Genomic DNA, 16,301 nt, shown 5'->3' with positions numbered 1-16,301 from the left:
AGTTCTTGTGTTTCTCTTTCCTTCTGTGATTCTGCTCATTACCATCAGGTGTTCATCACTAATGCTCAATCATCACTTAATTAATCACTTTATTTCTGGATTGCAATGAGTGTCTTATGTTAGTGAACTCAATTGAAATAAGTTCAAAGTACTCATAACTATTGTTTTCTAAAAAATAAAAGAATTAGGGTAATCAGTGTCCTCAAAGTTAATGAGTTAGCTTAACTTACTAGATTTGTCTTTGTGTGTGCTATTGTGAGCTAGCAGTAACTGCAAGCACTCTGAGTTCATTTAAAGTTTGTAATTTCAGTTGTTTTACTCAATATAGGGAAGGTTCAGCTATATCAAGTATTTGAATGCAGTGTAAAGTTTAATTGTATATAAAGAAATATCCTTTTTTAGTGGACTTGATTAAAATAAGTGCAGAGTACTCATAACTATTGTTTTTTATAAACCTAAATGGTTTGAGGTAATCGGTGTCCTCAAATGAAATGAGTTAGCTGAACTTGTTGGGTTTTACAGTGTGCACTCAATAACGCCCACTATGGTTTCAGACACCACTACAAATGGCTGTCCCCTCAAGTAAAGTAATTTAAGGGTATAGGGGGTGATTTCACACACAGAGATTTAATATAGTCTGCTTCACAAAGTGAATCATAAGATTTGATCTCGGGGACTCTGAGATTTTCAGATACAATCTGAACTTCACTGTCGGGTCTCTGACAAGATCTCGATTTCTTCATTTTAAAATAACGAGGAACCACATTTTTTCCTTTAATGAATTGGAGGGGAAAGTCTGATATTATGCTTTGCAATGTAGTGAAGAAAAATAAAGTCTGTTTTGGCCCTTGTCAAACTCATGATACCATTGTACACTGTCAGAAAAAAAGGTACATTGCTGTCACTGGGGCGGTACCCTAAGGTACATAACAAAAAAGGTACTAATATGTACCTTTAAGGTATTAATATGTACCTTTAAGGTACTAATATGCACTCTTAAAGTACTGATATGTACCTTTTGAGGTACTAAAATGTACCTTTCAGGGGTGAGTAAGGTACAAAGATGTACCTTTTCACTTTTGTACCTTAGGGTACCGCCCCAGTGACAGCCCTGTACCTTTTTTTCTGAGAGTGTAAGGTCAATAATGAACATTTCAAATAGTTGTGTGTCCTTGTTGATTTCATGGTGGCTTTAAAACATCTGATCACTGGTGTAATGGATTCCTTGACCGAATAACATGAAGTGTTTTCATTGTGGTTTGTGTTTCATATGTTCCTCAGAGAAACACTTTCTGCACTACAAGTTTACAGTCCTGACCAGAGCAGACACATTCCCAGAGTTCAGTGCTGAGGTTGTTTATGATGACAGACGGATCTCACACTTCAGTGATGAAGAAAGAGTCTGGATTGTGACTGAAGACTGGACTGAAGCTCCTGCAGATCCTCCTGATCACAGAGACTGGTACATGCATCAGATCAGGACTCTGTCAAACTGCACAGACTCTCAGTGTTCTGGTGAGATTCATGCTTTACTCTTATTAATGATCACACATTATATTTACTGTAAGTTTCTCATGAGTGTTGTTCTGTGATTGTAGAGCTTCATGTTCTTCAGAGAATAATTGGCTGTGAACTGGAGAAACTTCCTGATGGATCAGTGGATCTGACTGTCTTTGATGAATATGGATTTGATGGAGAGGATCTTATATCCTTTAATTCTGACACTATGCAGTGGATTGAGAAAAGCCCCAAAGCCAAAAGAACCAAAGAGCAATGGGACAGTCAAACTGGACGAAACCACGTCATCAAATATTTCCTCAAGACCTGCAGGAACTGGATCTCAACGTTTATCAACACAAAAAAGAGTAAGTTGTGATCAGATGACTTTAATTATATCCAGTCTCTCTGTGTGTGTGTGTGTGTGTGTGTGTGTGTGTGTGACATAAGTTCAGCAGGTCATCATTCACTGAAAAATCACGGCCCCACGCTTGAGTTCTCTGAGCTCCTGAGAGCGGCCCATTCTCTCACTAATGTGTGTAGAAGCGAACACACACACACACACACACACACACACACACACACACACACACACACACACACACACACACACACACACACACACACACACACACACACACACACACACACACACACACACACACTCCTGAGAGTGGCCCATTCTCTCACTAATGTGTGTAGAAGCGAACACACACACACACACACACACACACACACACACACACACACTCCTGAGAGCGGCCCATTCTCTCACTAATGTGTGTAGAAGCGAACACACACACACACACACACACACACACACTCCTGAGAGCAGCCCATTCTCTCACTGATGTGTGTAGAAGCGTCTGCAGGCCTAGAGCTTGATTTACACACCTGTGGCCATGAAGTGATTGAACACCTGAACTCAGTGATTTGGAGGGGCGGCACAATACTTTTGGCAATAGAGTGTATATTTGAAGGTTGTGTTCATGTATGCACATTTTTAATAAATATGATGAATTTTTTTTTACACAAAGAACCAAATTATTTGTAAATGTTTGTTAATTGCATTATTATTTTCATCTCCAGGTTCTCCAGATGTTCACATGTTTGCGAGTAAAGCTCCTGGTGATCAGAATAAGCTGGTTCTGACGTGTCTGGCCACTGGTTTCTACCCCAGAGATGTTCAGATGGATATTAGAAGGAGCAGAACTAAACTAGAGGATCAAACATCTTCTGGAATCAGACCAAATGCTGACGGATCCTTTCAGATGAGAACCAGTGTGAAGATCAACAGAAAACATAGAGGATCTTTTGACTGTCGGGTCATTCACAGCAGTCTGAGAAAACCAGCTTTAGCTAAATGGGGTAAATATGATCATAAATTGAGTGAATATGTGAAGATCTGACTTTATACAGTAACACTGCTTCTGCATTATTAACATATGAAACTTCATACAAGTCACTCAGTATGCAGAAATAGAACATGATAACACGCATTTACAATATTTGTGTTTTTATTTTATTTATTAATTGATATGTTTTATTTTTTGCAGTTGGAAATTGCATCGACTGTGAAACAGAATCTCAGAATGTCTCTTTAATATCAGTCGTAGGTTTAATTCTAGCGCTACCTCTGGTTCTAGCTCTACCTCCAGTTCTCATTGTGTGTCTTTGCCTATTGATAAGTTCAAGAGGTGAGTTCTAAATATTGAACACTGTTGCTTTAAATGTCTTGATTTTGAACATCATAGCTTTAAAGACAGTTCAAAATGTATGATGTTTTGACAGTGTATATACTGTATGACAGTAAAAATATAAACTAGTAAAGAGTTTGATGATGATGAGATTGAAGGACATAAACAACAAGATCTACAACAAATGAGAATTGCGACGTGAAATCTGTTTGTACTCAAAGTTTTTATATAATCTCTCCTCTAGGTAAGAGGAGCAGTAATGCCGATAAAAATAGAAAGAAGCTGATGACGAGAACCGAGCATCATCCTTGCAGGTATCAAATCATAGTTCAGTCCAAACTGCAGGTACAGACAGCCGTCTAGTGTTTAGTGGTGTGTTTTGATCTGAATTTTGATGTTATTTGTTTTTTTACAGCTTAAGCATTATTTCAAGAACATGATATTGCTTTCTGATGTTAAGTTTTATATTATCTGCTGTATTTTTGTCTAGGTCAGATGAGCAGAAATGCAGACGATCAGATCTTTCTCTGTGAGAGGAAACATATGCAGTTATGACTGTGTGAGACTGAGCAGGACGAGGGCGAGAGCCGCGGGGAACGGAGCGAGGGCGGTGGAGTGAGTGCTAATGCCTCGAGTTTCCCACGGAGGAGCGACGACTGTGAAGGATGGGAGAGGAACAGGCCTGGGACATTAATGTTGTTATGGTTTTTTTTGCGGCAGTCCCATGAGGGGTTGACAGGCTAGGATGCCAGGCCGCTATTCCCCTCAGTTACCGTGGTCTAAAGAGAACGAGCCGCCATGTTGAAGCCGCCGCCCCTCACGCCTCAGACCGAAGAGAGAAGTGTGTGTGGCCGTCAGACCCCAGTCCTTACCTGGACCCATCCTATCTGATCACGGCCCTTCCTTCACGATTCCCTGGCACGCCGAGGACACCAGATCCCCTGTTTTGTTGGGCACTTTATTCCCCTTTTTGAATATTAATGTTAATAATAAACCCCTCCTCAAGGCCTGAAGCCACACCCACTGTCTGTTGTTTGCTCCTCCCGCCACAATTGTTACAGACTGTAGGAGAATAAACCATCATCTCCTCACACAGATATCTCCACATCAGTCACATGACCCACCTCTATAGTCAGTGTTTTGATCAAGAGCTCAGTGATGATGGAGTTACACACTGGACTGACATGGGAACAGTTTGTGGTTTATAGGTGATGGCTACAAATGCATTTAACTGGTTTAATTTATCAGGAAGAAGTTCAATTCCAATGCCCTGTCCAAATACACACTATTTTGGTGTTTGCACTTGACCACTTGTCTACTTAAGTCAAGTCAAGTCAACTTTATTTATATAGCGCTTTTAACAATGGAGATTGTTTCAAAGCAGTGTAAGGATCGGTTTTGGTGCTAAGACAAAAGCTGAGATACACACCCCAGCAATTGAACAATAAAAGTCACTAATCTTGAGAGAAGATCTCACAGAAACTGTGTGACAACACCCTGACAAACACTTCTCCCCCCTCCCCATTTTGCCCTTTCCTTGCCCTTGTAAGGTGGTGCCGATCGGTCTGGGCCGAGAGATGCCGTTCAGTCTGAACAGAGAAACCGTGATTTCCCGGAAACAAAGGACTTTCCCAAAGATTACCATTCGAACACTTCCCCAAATACACAACAGCCCCACCCGAGACACATCACACTGAGACACACACACCACACATTCACACCCTGCACAGCACCCTCTGTATAACTCACTCTCACCCACACTGAAAACTCATTCAAAGTCTATGCAACGTTAAATGTATACAATGTGTAACTATGCATGTTTAGTATCATTTGAAACGTATCAGTGCGTCTGGTAAAATGGTCTCATTCTCCTAATCATAATGCAAACCTCCAAGAAGTTATGTAAGTTGATAAAAATACTATGTCTCACCAAAAGGTGACCCCCCACAGATCATCTACTCAAGTGCCTCCTGTATGTAAATAAATGCCCTCCTTTGCAGATGTCTAGAACCCATTCAAACACAGATCCTGATTGCCCATTTGTGACCCCCCTGGATGAGGGACCAAAATCTAATTATAACCTCAAACACCACCATTTGTGGTCTTATTGAATTATCTGGGTATTTAAGGGAAGGTGATACAAGAATCGTGAAATCTGTATTGAGATTTCCCACACTGCTTGTGTGTAGTTTTTCATGACCAGGTAAAGATTTCTAGAATCCTTGATTCTTGAATTATTGTTTCTGTATATAATTGATTGATGCTTTTTTACTCTTTGAGTTGACTTTTGATTGATGTTTCTTACCTGGTTAATAAATCGTTATGCTTTAAACTTACTGCAACGCATTTTGTGTTATTAACTCAGTATTTCATGTTATAACCATAACAGTACGGATATCTGCTCAGGTTAGTTTAACACGGACTAAGACACGGTTTTGGTGAAGCTTAAAGAGCACACCGGATCGATGCTTTAGAGCTCCGACTAACACATTGGCACTAGGTAACGTATACTTGGACTGAAGAGGTTGATAGGCTAAACAAGTCTTTCCGTTTAGAACAATAGTAAATTGTTAGACCAATCTAAATAGGGCAACCTCAATTCCTGATTATTGCAATATTGTTCTAATTAACGTATACGTGGGAAACCACGGCATGATTATAGAAAGTTATCATCAGAATTAGCAAGTTGGTCGCTTGATTCTGTGATAATGGTCATGGCCTCTGATTAGAAACAGTTTTGCATTAATTAAGTGAATTCAGATCTAAGGGAACTGAATAAAAATATTCTGGAATGATCAACGTATTGCACGGGCGTCCAGAATATCAGTGTGTCGCCTCTGCCTAGATGACCAAGACTGACTAGTCCGTATCAGAGATCGTAAACCCGGCCGGTGCGAAACTCTAAACCGTTACTGGAATCTTGAATGCTGAGTATAACATAAGATAAACGATTTAAATTGAAAGACAAAGTATAAATCTAAAGTTAATGGTTAACAAAATCATTTAACACCTTTTCATTTAATGGAGTCAGATGAAACACAAGGTAAATACATACAAAAGAATGTGTTTAAATTGAACTGTTTTATTGTGTAAAAGGAAAGACAGCGATACGCAGAAACACCTTCTCCCTGCCATTGGACGCCGAGAATTGGACCAGTGGGCGGGGTTTTACAGGTGGTGACCCCGACGTGATCTTGTCAACATTGAGACAAGGAACGTCTTTCCAGCGCGAAATTCAGTTTACATGTAGCCTATACGGACCATGAGGTTTGAACTTCTCCTCTCTCTTCAAATGCTGTGGTAAGTAAACTTTATTTGCCTTTTAGAATTGTTGAGGGAAAGTTATTTACAACTCACACATATAGACACATTTCTAGAACGGAAATCCGATATTGTGTAAGAATTAGACGTGAAACATGACTTTTCAGGGAAATAACAGCAGCAGTGCAGATGAGGAAATAATGGCAATCTTAGGCGTACAATTACTCCTCATTCGATTAAGCGATAAAGGATTGAACCTGAAATGGAGTAACAACGAAATGATATCCTGGTATTCTGCTAAAGGCGCTACTAAAATCTGAATCAAAATACAAGAAAATCCCCGCTGCAATTGTTTATTTGCTTCGTCGTAACGATCTCAAGACAATGGTCGAGAACGAACGAACGATAGCAAATATCAAAGAAATTGAAAGATTGCGATCTGACGAATTACAAAAGTTAAGATCAAAAGTCGAAGCGGTCTCATATGAGCAACTAGACTGGGCTAGACAGCGTGACGAAATGGCGACAAAAATCGATCAGTTACAAAGAAAACTTCAAACCGGCAGTAATCACATATCTGCTCTCGAAGATTGTTGTGATAATGCAGGATTTCCAGTGGCCGCAGTAAAACAAGCAGCACTGGATGAAACTTTTGAGCTAACTGCAGTGTTCATGCAAGGGCTTCAGCTATTAACTTCACTTGCGAGCAGGCTAGCAGCCTCTCAGCAAGGAGTTTAATAGTAAAACATCCAGATTGCAATGATCCTGTTTGTATTTTCAAATTTGTAATTGTATAACACATTGTGCGCATTGATTACACATTATGGTTGTTTGTGCTACAAGATACACATAGACTAGTCAAGTTTATTCTTTAAAACACATGATTGCTTTACTGTAAGTGATGAAACACTTAGGATAAAGGCTGTAAATGCTGTGCATTCTAGGCCATGTATCTTGTGTAAATTGGAATAACTTTAATACTGGAATTGTACAGCAATTTCAAGTTGCATGTGTCGATGCTGAATTTGTTTGTCTCCTATAGTGGAAGCTCTGCTATTTACAATATAGCTGTAGTAAACCATAAACAGGAACATAGAATTGCCATGTGGCTACAGTGTGAATTACAATTGCATTAACCATGAAAATGTCTTCATCACAACAGGACTCAATAACTCTGACCTTTGCTATTTCTAATTTGAGCAAGTTCTAATACTCTTCATTGGTTCAATTCCCAGTGCCAAAAAGGAGGGGAATTGTGCTGTTAAATGTGGCACAGATAATAGAAAACCAATTCATAGTTAAATGTGGCACAGATAATAGAAAACCAATTCATAACCAATTCATCCTTCACTCAAAATGACTGTAATGAAGTCTCAGATTGTGAAGGCTCGACTGCCAGAACAGTCTTAATTGTTAATACACAGAAACTACAGCAGCAATTAACTGTGTTTCTCTCTAAATTTGTTTCTCTTTAAATTTGTAATTTGTTTCTATCTCAGGATGACAATTGCAATTCCTTGGAGGACGGACGGCCAAAAGGCCCCCCTCCCCCTGCATCTCAAAACTTGAGATGTGAGAGATGAGTGCGAATATCTTTATATATATTTGATGGGGTCAATCACACCTCACAATATGTCTACATGACCTCCCAGTGAAAAAACTGGAATTAAATTATGCAACACAGATTAATATTGATTAGATTCCACCCATCTCCAAAACATTAACACAGAACACACCCTACACTCACGACAACATCACCTGGAATAGACTAAATCTATTCAGGCTGAACACTACACATCATTAACGACAAAGATGACAGAGTCTAAAAGTGTTACTTCACTAAAGATCTATTGCTCATCTTTTCACACTAACAGATCCAGATAGCTACACACACACACACACACACTCACACACACACACACACACACTCACACACACACACACACACGCACACACAATCACACTCACACACACACACACACACACACACACACACACACACACACACACACACACACACACACACACACACACACACACACACACACACACACTGTTACCAGGAAAACCCATTATTGTATGACTACACATATTTAGATCTACATTAATTATATTGGAAGATTCCTGAACAAACACAGTGGTTATTATATACATGCCTTCATAAATGTGATTGATTTGTTGTTTTTCTTTTATGATTTATTGATGCGTACCATTTTTTTTAATGTATCAATTGCACTGAATTTTGCTACCTTTCCTTTGATCCACCCAGACCAAGTTTATCCAAATTCCACTACCATTCGCTCCATCGGTATGGTCGTTAAAGATCGGGTAATTAAATGGGACCACCTCACTGGTTATATGACTTTGAAGGGTACTGAGACCTTATTTACCAGCCACACTTGTTGTCAAGAAACTCACAATTATGTTGTCTGTACATGTAACACATTACAACCTTTCTCTCCCAATGATAACAAGCTTGTAAATGTTCAGTCGTTACATGGTCATTCGAATGCTGTTCAAGTGTCCCATACTCAGTGGTGCATCATCAGCGAGATGAACTCCTTCACATATGGGGGGCTAACCTGCCCTGCCAATCATTCCTTTTGCTTGGAAGTGACAGAGGACTTTTCTATGGGTCAGATCAACATCCAGGATGCCACAGGACGCAGAGGTCGCCCTGTGGTGGGATGACACCTTTTATGAACATGGAACAAAGGCATTGATCGAAACGATGGACTTGGTACAGAAAGTTATTCTTCAAACCGAGTATCACCTCTCTCAAGCGCAAGTGGAAACAAACTTGGCGCGAAAGACTGCACAGATTCTGTCTAGCGCATCCACCAGATCGGCACAGAGTGCGTATTCCTGGTGGGTCTGGATACCTCGAGGATGTGCTGTTGGAAGCACACTCATCTTCATCTTCACGGTATTCCAATGCTGCTACTTCAGACACCTCATCAAATCTGTGAAAACATCCACCAACACGATCTTAGCCCTCAGCCCACTGCAGCTACCCACCTTGCAAAGACTGAAATGACACCGTCGAAACCTTGTGAATGGCTCACGGTGCCAAGAGCGACAAAGTGTAAGGTGGTGCCGATCGGTCTGGGCCGAGAGATGCCATTCAGTCTGAACAGAGAAACCATGATTTCCCGGAAACAAAGGACTTTCCCAAAAATTACCATTCGAACACTTCCCCAAATACACAACAGCCCCACCCGAGACACATCACACTGAGACACACACACCACACATTCACACCCTGCACAGCACCCTCTGTATAACTCACTCTCACCCACACTGAAAACTCATTCAAAATCTATGCAACGTTAAATGTATACAATGTGTAACTATGCATGTTTAGTATCATTTGAAACGTATCAGTGCGTCTGGTAAAATGGTCTCATTCTCCTAATCATAATGCAAACCTCCAAGAAGTTATGTAAGTTGATAAAAATACTATGTCTCACCAAAAGGTGACCCCCCACAGATCATCTACTCAAGTGCCTCCTGTATGTAAATAAATGCCCTCCTTTGCAGATGTCTAGAACCCATTCAAACACAGATCCTGATTGCCCATTTGTGACCCCCCTGGATGAGGGACCAAAATCTAATTATAACCTCAAACACCACCATTTGTGGTCTTATTGAATTATCTGGGTATTTAAGGGAAGGTGATACAAGAATCGTGAAATCTGTATTGAGATTTCCCACACTGCTTGTGTGTAGTTTTTCATGACCAGGTAAAGATTTCTAGAATCCTTGATTCTTGAATTATTGTTTCTGTATATGATTGATTGATGCTTTTTTACTCTTTGAGTTGACTTTTGATTGATGTTTCTTACCTGGTTAATAAATCGTTATGCTTTAAACTTACTGCAACGCATTTTGTGTTATTAACTCAGTATTTCATGTTATAACCATAACAGTACGGATATCTGCTCAGGTTAGTTTAACACGGACTAAGACACGGTTTTGGTGAAGCTTAAAGAGCACACCGGATCGATGCTTTAGAGCTCCGACTAACACATTGGCACTAGGTAACGTATACTTGGACTGTAGAGGTTGATAGGCTAAACAAGTCTTTCCGTTTAGAACAATAGTAAATTGTTAGACCAATCTAAATAGGGCAACCTCAATTCCTGATTATTGCAATATTGTTCTAATTAACGTATACGTGGGAAACCACGGCATGATTATAGAAAGTTATCATCAGAATTAGCAAGTTGGTCGCTTGATTCTGTGATAATGGTCATGGCCTCTGATTAGAAACAGTTTTGCATTAATTAAGTGAATTCAGATCTAAGGGAACTGAATAAAAATATTCTGGAATGATCAACGTATTGCACGGGCGTCCAGAATATCAGTGTGTCGCCTCTGCCTTGATGACCAAGACTGACTAGTCCGTATCAGAGATCGTAAACCCGGCCGGTGCGAAACTCTAAACCGTTACTGGAATCTTGAATGCTGAGTATAACATAAGATAAACGATTTAAATTGAAAGACAAAGTATAAATCTAAAGTTAATGGTTAACAAAATCATTTAACACCTTTTCATTTAATGGAGTCAGATGAAACAACAAGGTAAATACATACAAAAGAATGTGTTTAAATTGAACTGTTTTATTGTGTAAAAGGAAAGACAGCGATACGCAGAAACACCTTCTCCCTGCCATTGGACGCCGAGAATTGGACCAGTGGGCGGGGTTTTACACCCTGTTTTCAAGTCACCAAATGCAGATATACCAGTGATGATGTATCTTGTAAATCTATTGTTTTATCCCTTTCATGTTTGATGTCTTTTTAAAGGTCTCAGTGCGAATGGTAAAATGGTCTCAGTTTCACTGCAGTCACTAGTAGTATTAGAAAGATTGAAAACTAAATTCAGGAGTCTCTTCAAAGATATCTGATCCATTCCCCCAAAACCAGGTGTTTGTGTTGCAAATATTTACAAACATTTTGTTCTAGTTGGAGTATTTAAGCGAGGGTAACCAAACTCTCAGGGGGAACATTCTGTAGTCAGAACCCCCCGTGTGGTGCTGTGTCTGTGTCTTTGAGACACTGACCCAAACTGCATGTAGATGTGCCAGACATGATGACTCTTTAAAATTATTTTCATATTGCTTTGCAAATGTGTTTTATGTTTTTACGCTGATCAGTTGTGTACCATGGATTCTGGTTTACTTATTTACTTTTCCGGTCTGGCCAAAATAAATGTTAATCTTGATTTATTCTGTATCTTTCTGAAATCATTATTTTAGTAGTGTCCGTGAGGAGGAAGTAGGAGTTACCGCAGATCTCTCTGCCAGGGCAGGCCATACTGGGAACTCCATAGCGGGAGCATTGAGCCATGCATGAGAGAAAACGTCTCGGTTACGTATGGTAACCCTCGTTCCCTGAAGGAGGGAACGGAGACGTACGTCGGTAATTACCGACGAATTGGGATCACTTCAGAGAGCCCCTATCAGCTTCAAGAACTTAAGAACAGGCCAATGAACAATTGGCGTGCGAGATTTGCATCTCGCGCTCCGCCCCGCGCAGCGGGTATAAACAGGAAGCGAGAGCACCGCACTGACGTTTTTCACTGAGGAGCCGAACCAGTGACTCGGCCTGCAGTGATGGAAGGAACTGTGGCGACGGGACGTACGTCTCCGTTCCCTCCTTCAGGGAACGAGGGTTACCATACGTAACCGAGACGTTCCCTTTCAGTCGGTCACTACGACGTACGTCGGTAATTACCGACGAATTGGGATCCCTATGGAAAGCGCCACAGTTACTACCACTACCAGCGCCCAGCGAGAGCCCCTCAGACCCCGTTCTGAAGCGGGCGGGGAGATTCACGCCAGGAGAGTCATACTGCTGTTCCGCAAGACCCATTCAGCAGACTTGATTGGATAACGCTGGGAAAGCGTGCCCGAAGGACGCTGCGAGAGCCACATCATGCCCAGAGGGAGTTACCATGTGGAAAGAATACGTATGGGCTGGCCGTGGGCAGCTCGACATACGAAGTCCCAGAGGAGGCCCCGGCCTAATGCAGGCGGGGGACGACACCGTACTGAGACGGCAGAGGAATTCTGCCAAGGGAAAGACACGAGCTCGCCGTAGGGAGCTGTACCGTGGAGAATACACGTATGGGACCGCCGTAGGAGTCACGACATACGGAACCCAGCCTGACACAAGTTCCACCAATGCATACGAGTGCCAGACCTGGCGTCGGACGCTCCGCAACATCCGACTGCCGAGGGGTGCGGAGGACTCAACAGGGTTCGCCAATCCTGGGGAACTCGACTGGAGAAAATAAGCGCACGTATCCGTTCCAGGGGAAGGGAATGGCGCAGCAAGCCGACACTAGAACGGGCACTTCAGTGAAGCTGACTATGGGAAGCGAGCACACGAGAAGCCACCGGCTCTACACGCAGGCTATAAAACCTAGCGAACGTGTTGGGTGTCGCCCAGCCCGCAGCTCTACAAATGTCTGTCAGTGAGGCGCCACGAGCCAGCGCCCAGGAAGAAGCTACACCCCTGGTGGAGTGAGCTCTAACCCCGAGCGGGCAGGGCACGTCTTGGGATTCATACGCCAAGACGATGGCATCCACTATCCAGTGGGCCATCCTCTGCTTGGAGACAGCCTTTCCCTTCTGCTGTCCTCCATAACAGACGAAGAGCTGCTCTGAGGTCCTGAAGCTTTGCGTTCTGTCCACGTAAGTCCGGAGAGCACGGACGGGACAGAGCAAAGCTAGGGCTGGGTCTGCCTCCTCCGAAGGCAGCGCTTGCAGGCTCACCACTTGGTCCCGGAAGGGAGTAGTGGGAACCTTGGGCACATATCCAGGCCGGGGTCTCAGGGTCACCTGAGAATCACCCGGCCCGAATTCCAGGCACGATTCGTCGACCGAAAATGCCTGCAGGTCCCCTACCCTCTTAACTGAGGCCAATGCAATCAGGAGTATTGTCTTTAGAGACAAGATCTTAAGCTCTACTGACTGTAAAGGCTCGAAGGGCGCCCTCTGCAGTGCGGTCAGCACCAGAGTCAAGTCCCAAGAGGGTATAGAGGAAGGGCGAGGAGGATTTAGTCTCCTCGCTCCCCTCAGGAACCTGACGATCAGATCATGCTTGCCTAAGGACTCACCATTAACGAGGTCATGGCTTGTGGCGATAGCGGCAACATATACCTTGAGGGTGGAGGGAGACAGCCTTCGTTCCAACCCGTCTTGAAGAAAAGATAGCACAGATCCGATCGAACATTTCCGGGGGTCTTCTCGGCGAGAAGAGCACCAGTCGACGAAAAGGTTCCACTTCAACGCATATAGCCGTCTCGTAGAGGGGGCTCTGGCGGAAGCGATGGTGTCGACTACCGCTTGCGGTAGGTCACCTAGAACCTCCGCGTCCCGTCCAGGGACCAGACATGGAGTTTCCAGAGGTCTGGACGCGGGTGCCATAGGGTGCCCCGTCTCTGAGACAGAAGGTCCTGCCTCAGAGGAATGGGCCAAGGAGGTGCTGTCACGAGGAGCACTAGTTCCGGGAACCACGTCCTGTTGGGCCAGTACGGAGCTACCAAGAGGAGATGCTCCTCGTCCTCCCTGACCTTGCACAGTGTCTGTGCAAGAAGGCTCACTGGGGGAAACGCATATTTGCGCAGAGCCCGGGGCCAGCTGTGTGCCAGTGCATCCGTGCAGAGGGTCCCCTCGGACAGGGAATAAAACAACTGGCAGTGGGTCGTGTCGTGGGCGGCAAACAGATCGATCTGTGCGGCCCCAAAGCGACTCCAAATCAGCTGGACCACCTGGGGGTAGAGTCGCCACTCTCCGGGAAGCACTGGCAACCGCGACAGCTCGTCGGCCGCACGGTTGAGCAGGCCCGGAATGTGAATAGCACGAAGGGACCTCAGATGCTTCTGACTCCACAGGAGGAGATGGCGGGCAAGTTGGGACAAACGGCGGGAGCGTAGACCACCTTGTTTGTTGATGTACGCAACGGCCGTCGTGCTGTCCGTCCGGACCAGAACGTGCTTGTCTTTGAGCGACCCTTTGAGGCGGCTGAGAGCAAGACGAACCGCCAGCAACTCTAGGCAATTGATATGCCATTGCAGTTGGGGCCCCGTCCACAGACCCGATACTGCAAGCCCGTTGTACGTGGCACCCCAACCCGTGGGTGAGGCATCCGTGGAGACAACATGATGCCTGGACACTTGTTCTAGAGGCACTCCTGCCCGTAGAAACGAAGGGTCCGACCACGGGGTGAGGGTTTGGCGGCATCTCGGCGTCACTTGGACACGGAGGGACCCGCTGTGCCACGCCCATCTCGGGACTCGGTTGTGTAGCCAGTGCTGAAGCGGTCTCATATGGAGCAGCCCTAGCGGCGTTACTGCGGCTGCTGCTGCCATATGCCCCAGGAGCCTCTGAAAATGTTTCAGTGGAACCGCTGTACTGCGTTTGAGCGTACTCAAGCAGCTCAGCACCGACTGGACGCGCTCCTCTGTGAGGCGCGCAGTCATGGCGACCGAGTCGATCTCCATCCCGAGAAAAGAGATCCTCTGTACGGGACAGAGTTTGCTCTTCTCCCAGTTGACCTGAAGACCCAACTGGCTGAGGTGCCGGAGCACCATGTCCCTGTGTTCGCACAACTGCTCCCGCGACTGGGCAAGAATCAGCAAGTCGTCGAGATAGTTGAGGATGCGAACACCACGCTCTCTCATGGGAGCAATGGCCGCCTCCGCGACTTTCGTGAAGACACGGGGTGACAGGGACAGCCCGAAGGGCAGGACTTTGTACTGGTATGCCCGTCCGTCGAAAGCAAAGCGTAGAAACGGTCTGTGTCGAGGGAGAATCGAGACGTGAAAGTACGCGTCCTTCAGGTCGATCGCTGCAAACCAATCCTGGGGACGGATGCATCTGAAGATGCGTTTCTGGGTTAACATTCGGAACGGCATCCTGTGGAGGGAGCGGTTCAGGTAACGCAGGTCCAGGATCGGTCGTAACCGCCACCTTTCTTGGGTACAATGAAGTACGGGCTGTAGAACCCGGACTTCATATCGGCTGGAGGGACCGGCTCTATCGCGTCCTTCGCCAATAGGACAGCGATCTCCGCCTGAAGCACGGGGGCGCCCTCCTTCGGTATAGATGTGAAGTGGACACCCCTGAACTTCGGGGGACGCCGGGCGAACTGAATCGCATAGCCGAGTCTGATGGTGTGGATGATCCAGCGAGACGGGCTGGGGAGCGCTAGCCAGGCCCCCAGAGACCGAGCAAGCGGGATCATCGGCACCACAGACGTACCCGGAGCGGGGCAGCGCAGCGGAACGCAGGGGGACGTCCTCGGCGACGGGCAGGCGGAGGTGCTGCAGCCGGCGGCTGGGTGGAGGCAGCAGCGGGCCGCCGGTGCAGGATATGTTTGATGGCCTCCATCTGCTTCTGGGCGGCCGAGAATTGCTGGGCGAAATTCTCGACCGCGTCGCCGAACAACCCGGCCGACGATATGGGGGAGTCCAGGAACCGGTTCTTGTCAGTCTCCCTCATGTCGGCCAGGTTGAGCCAGAGATGCCGTTCCTGGACCACTAAGGTGGACATCGCCTGACCCACGGAACGGGCGGTAACTTTCGTCGCCCGGAGGGCGAGGTCCGTCGCCGCCCGGAGCTCCCGGAGGAGCTCTGGGTCAGACCTACCCTCGTGCATGTCCATGAGTGCCTGGGCTTGGTGCACCTGGAGCAACGCCATGGCATGCAAGGCAGACGCGGCCTGTCCGCAGGACCTGTAGGCCTTCGCAGTCAGACTGGACGAAAACCTACAGGCTTTGGACGGGAGACGAGGATCACCACGCCACTCGGAGGCGGTCGCCGGACGCAGCTGCATC

The 16,301-nt window shown here is 45.2% G+C and overlaps 1 protein-coding gene and 1 pseudogene across 2 annotated transcripts; both read left to right on the top strand.

The window, feature by feature from the left end:
• Nucleotides 1-1,238: 1,238 nt before the first annotated feature.
• LOC307133512 (patr class I histocompatibility antigen, A-5 alpha chain-like) lies at nt 1,239-3,693 on the top strand (the record flags this gene model as incomplete). The annotated part of the gene is made up of 5 exons (XM_079828594.1): nt 1,239-1,515; nt 1,599-1,865; nt 2,587-2,865; nt 3,439-3,539; nt 3,685-3,693. The coding sequence occupies 5 exons, from the start codon at nt 1,239-1,241 to the stop codon at nt 3,691-3,693; spliced, it is 933 nt and encodes a 310-aa protein (XP_079684720.1).
• Nucleotides 3,694-8,657: 4,964 nt separating this feature from the next.
• LOC307133511 lies at nt 8,658-9,492 on the top strand (annotated as a pseudogene). The gene has a single exon. The product of its transcript is annotated as an uncharacterized misc_RNA (transcript).
• Nucleotides 9,493-16,301: the final 6,809 nt, after the last annotated feature.

This window comes from Gobio gobio (assembly GCF_949357685.1).
Source record: "Gobio gobio genome assembly, chromosome: 11".
Classification (NCBI taxonomy): Eukaryota; Metazoa; Chordata; class Actinopteri; order Cypriniformes; family Gobionidae; genus Gobio; species Gobio gobio.
The sequence above is the reverse complement of the archived record's forward strand: the minus strand, read 5'-3'. Positions and strand labels throughout refer to the sequence as shown.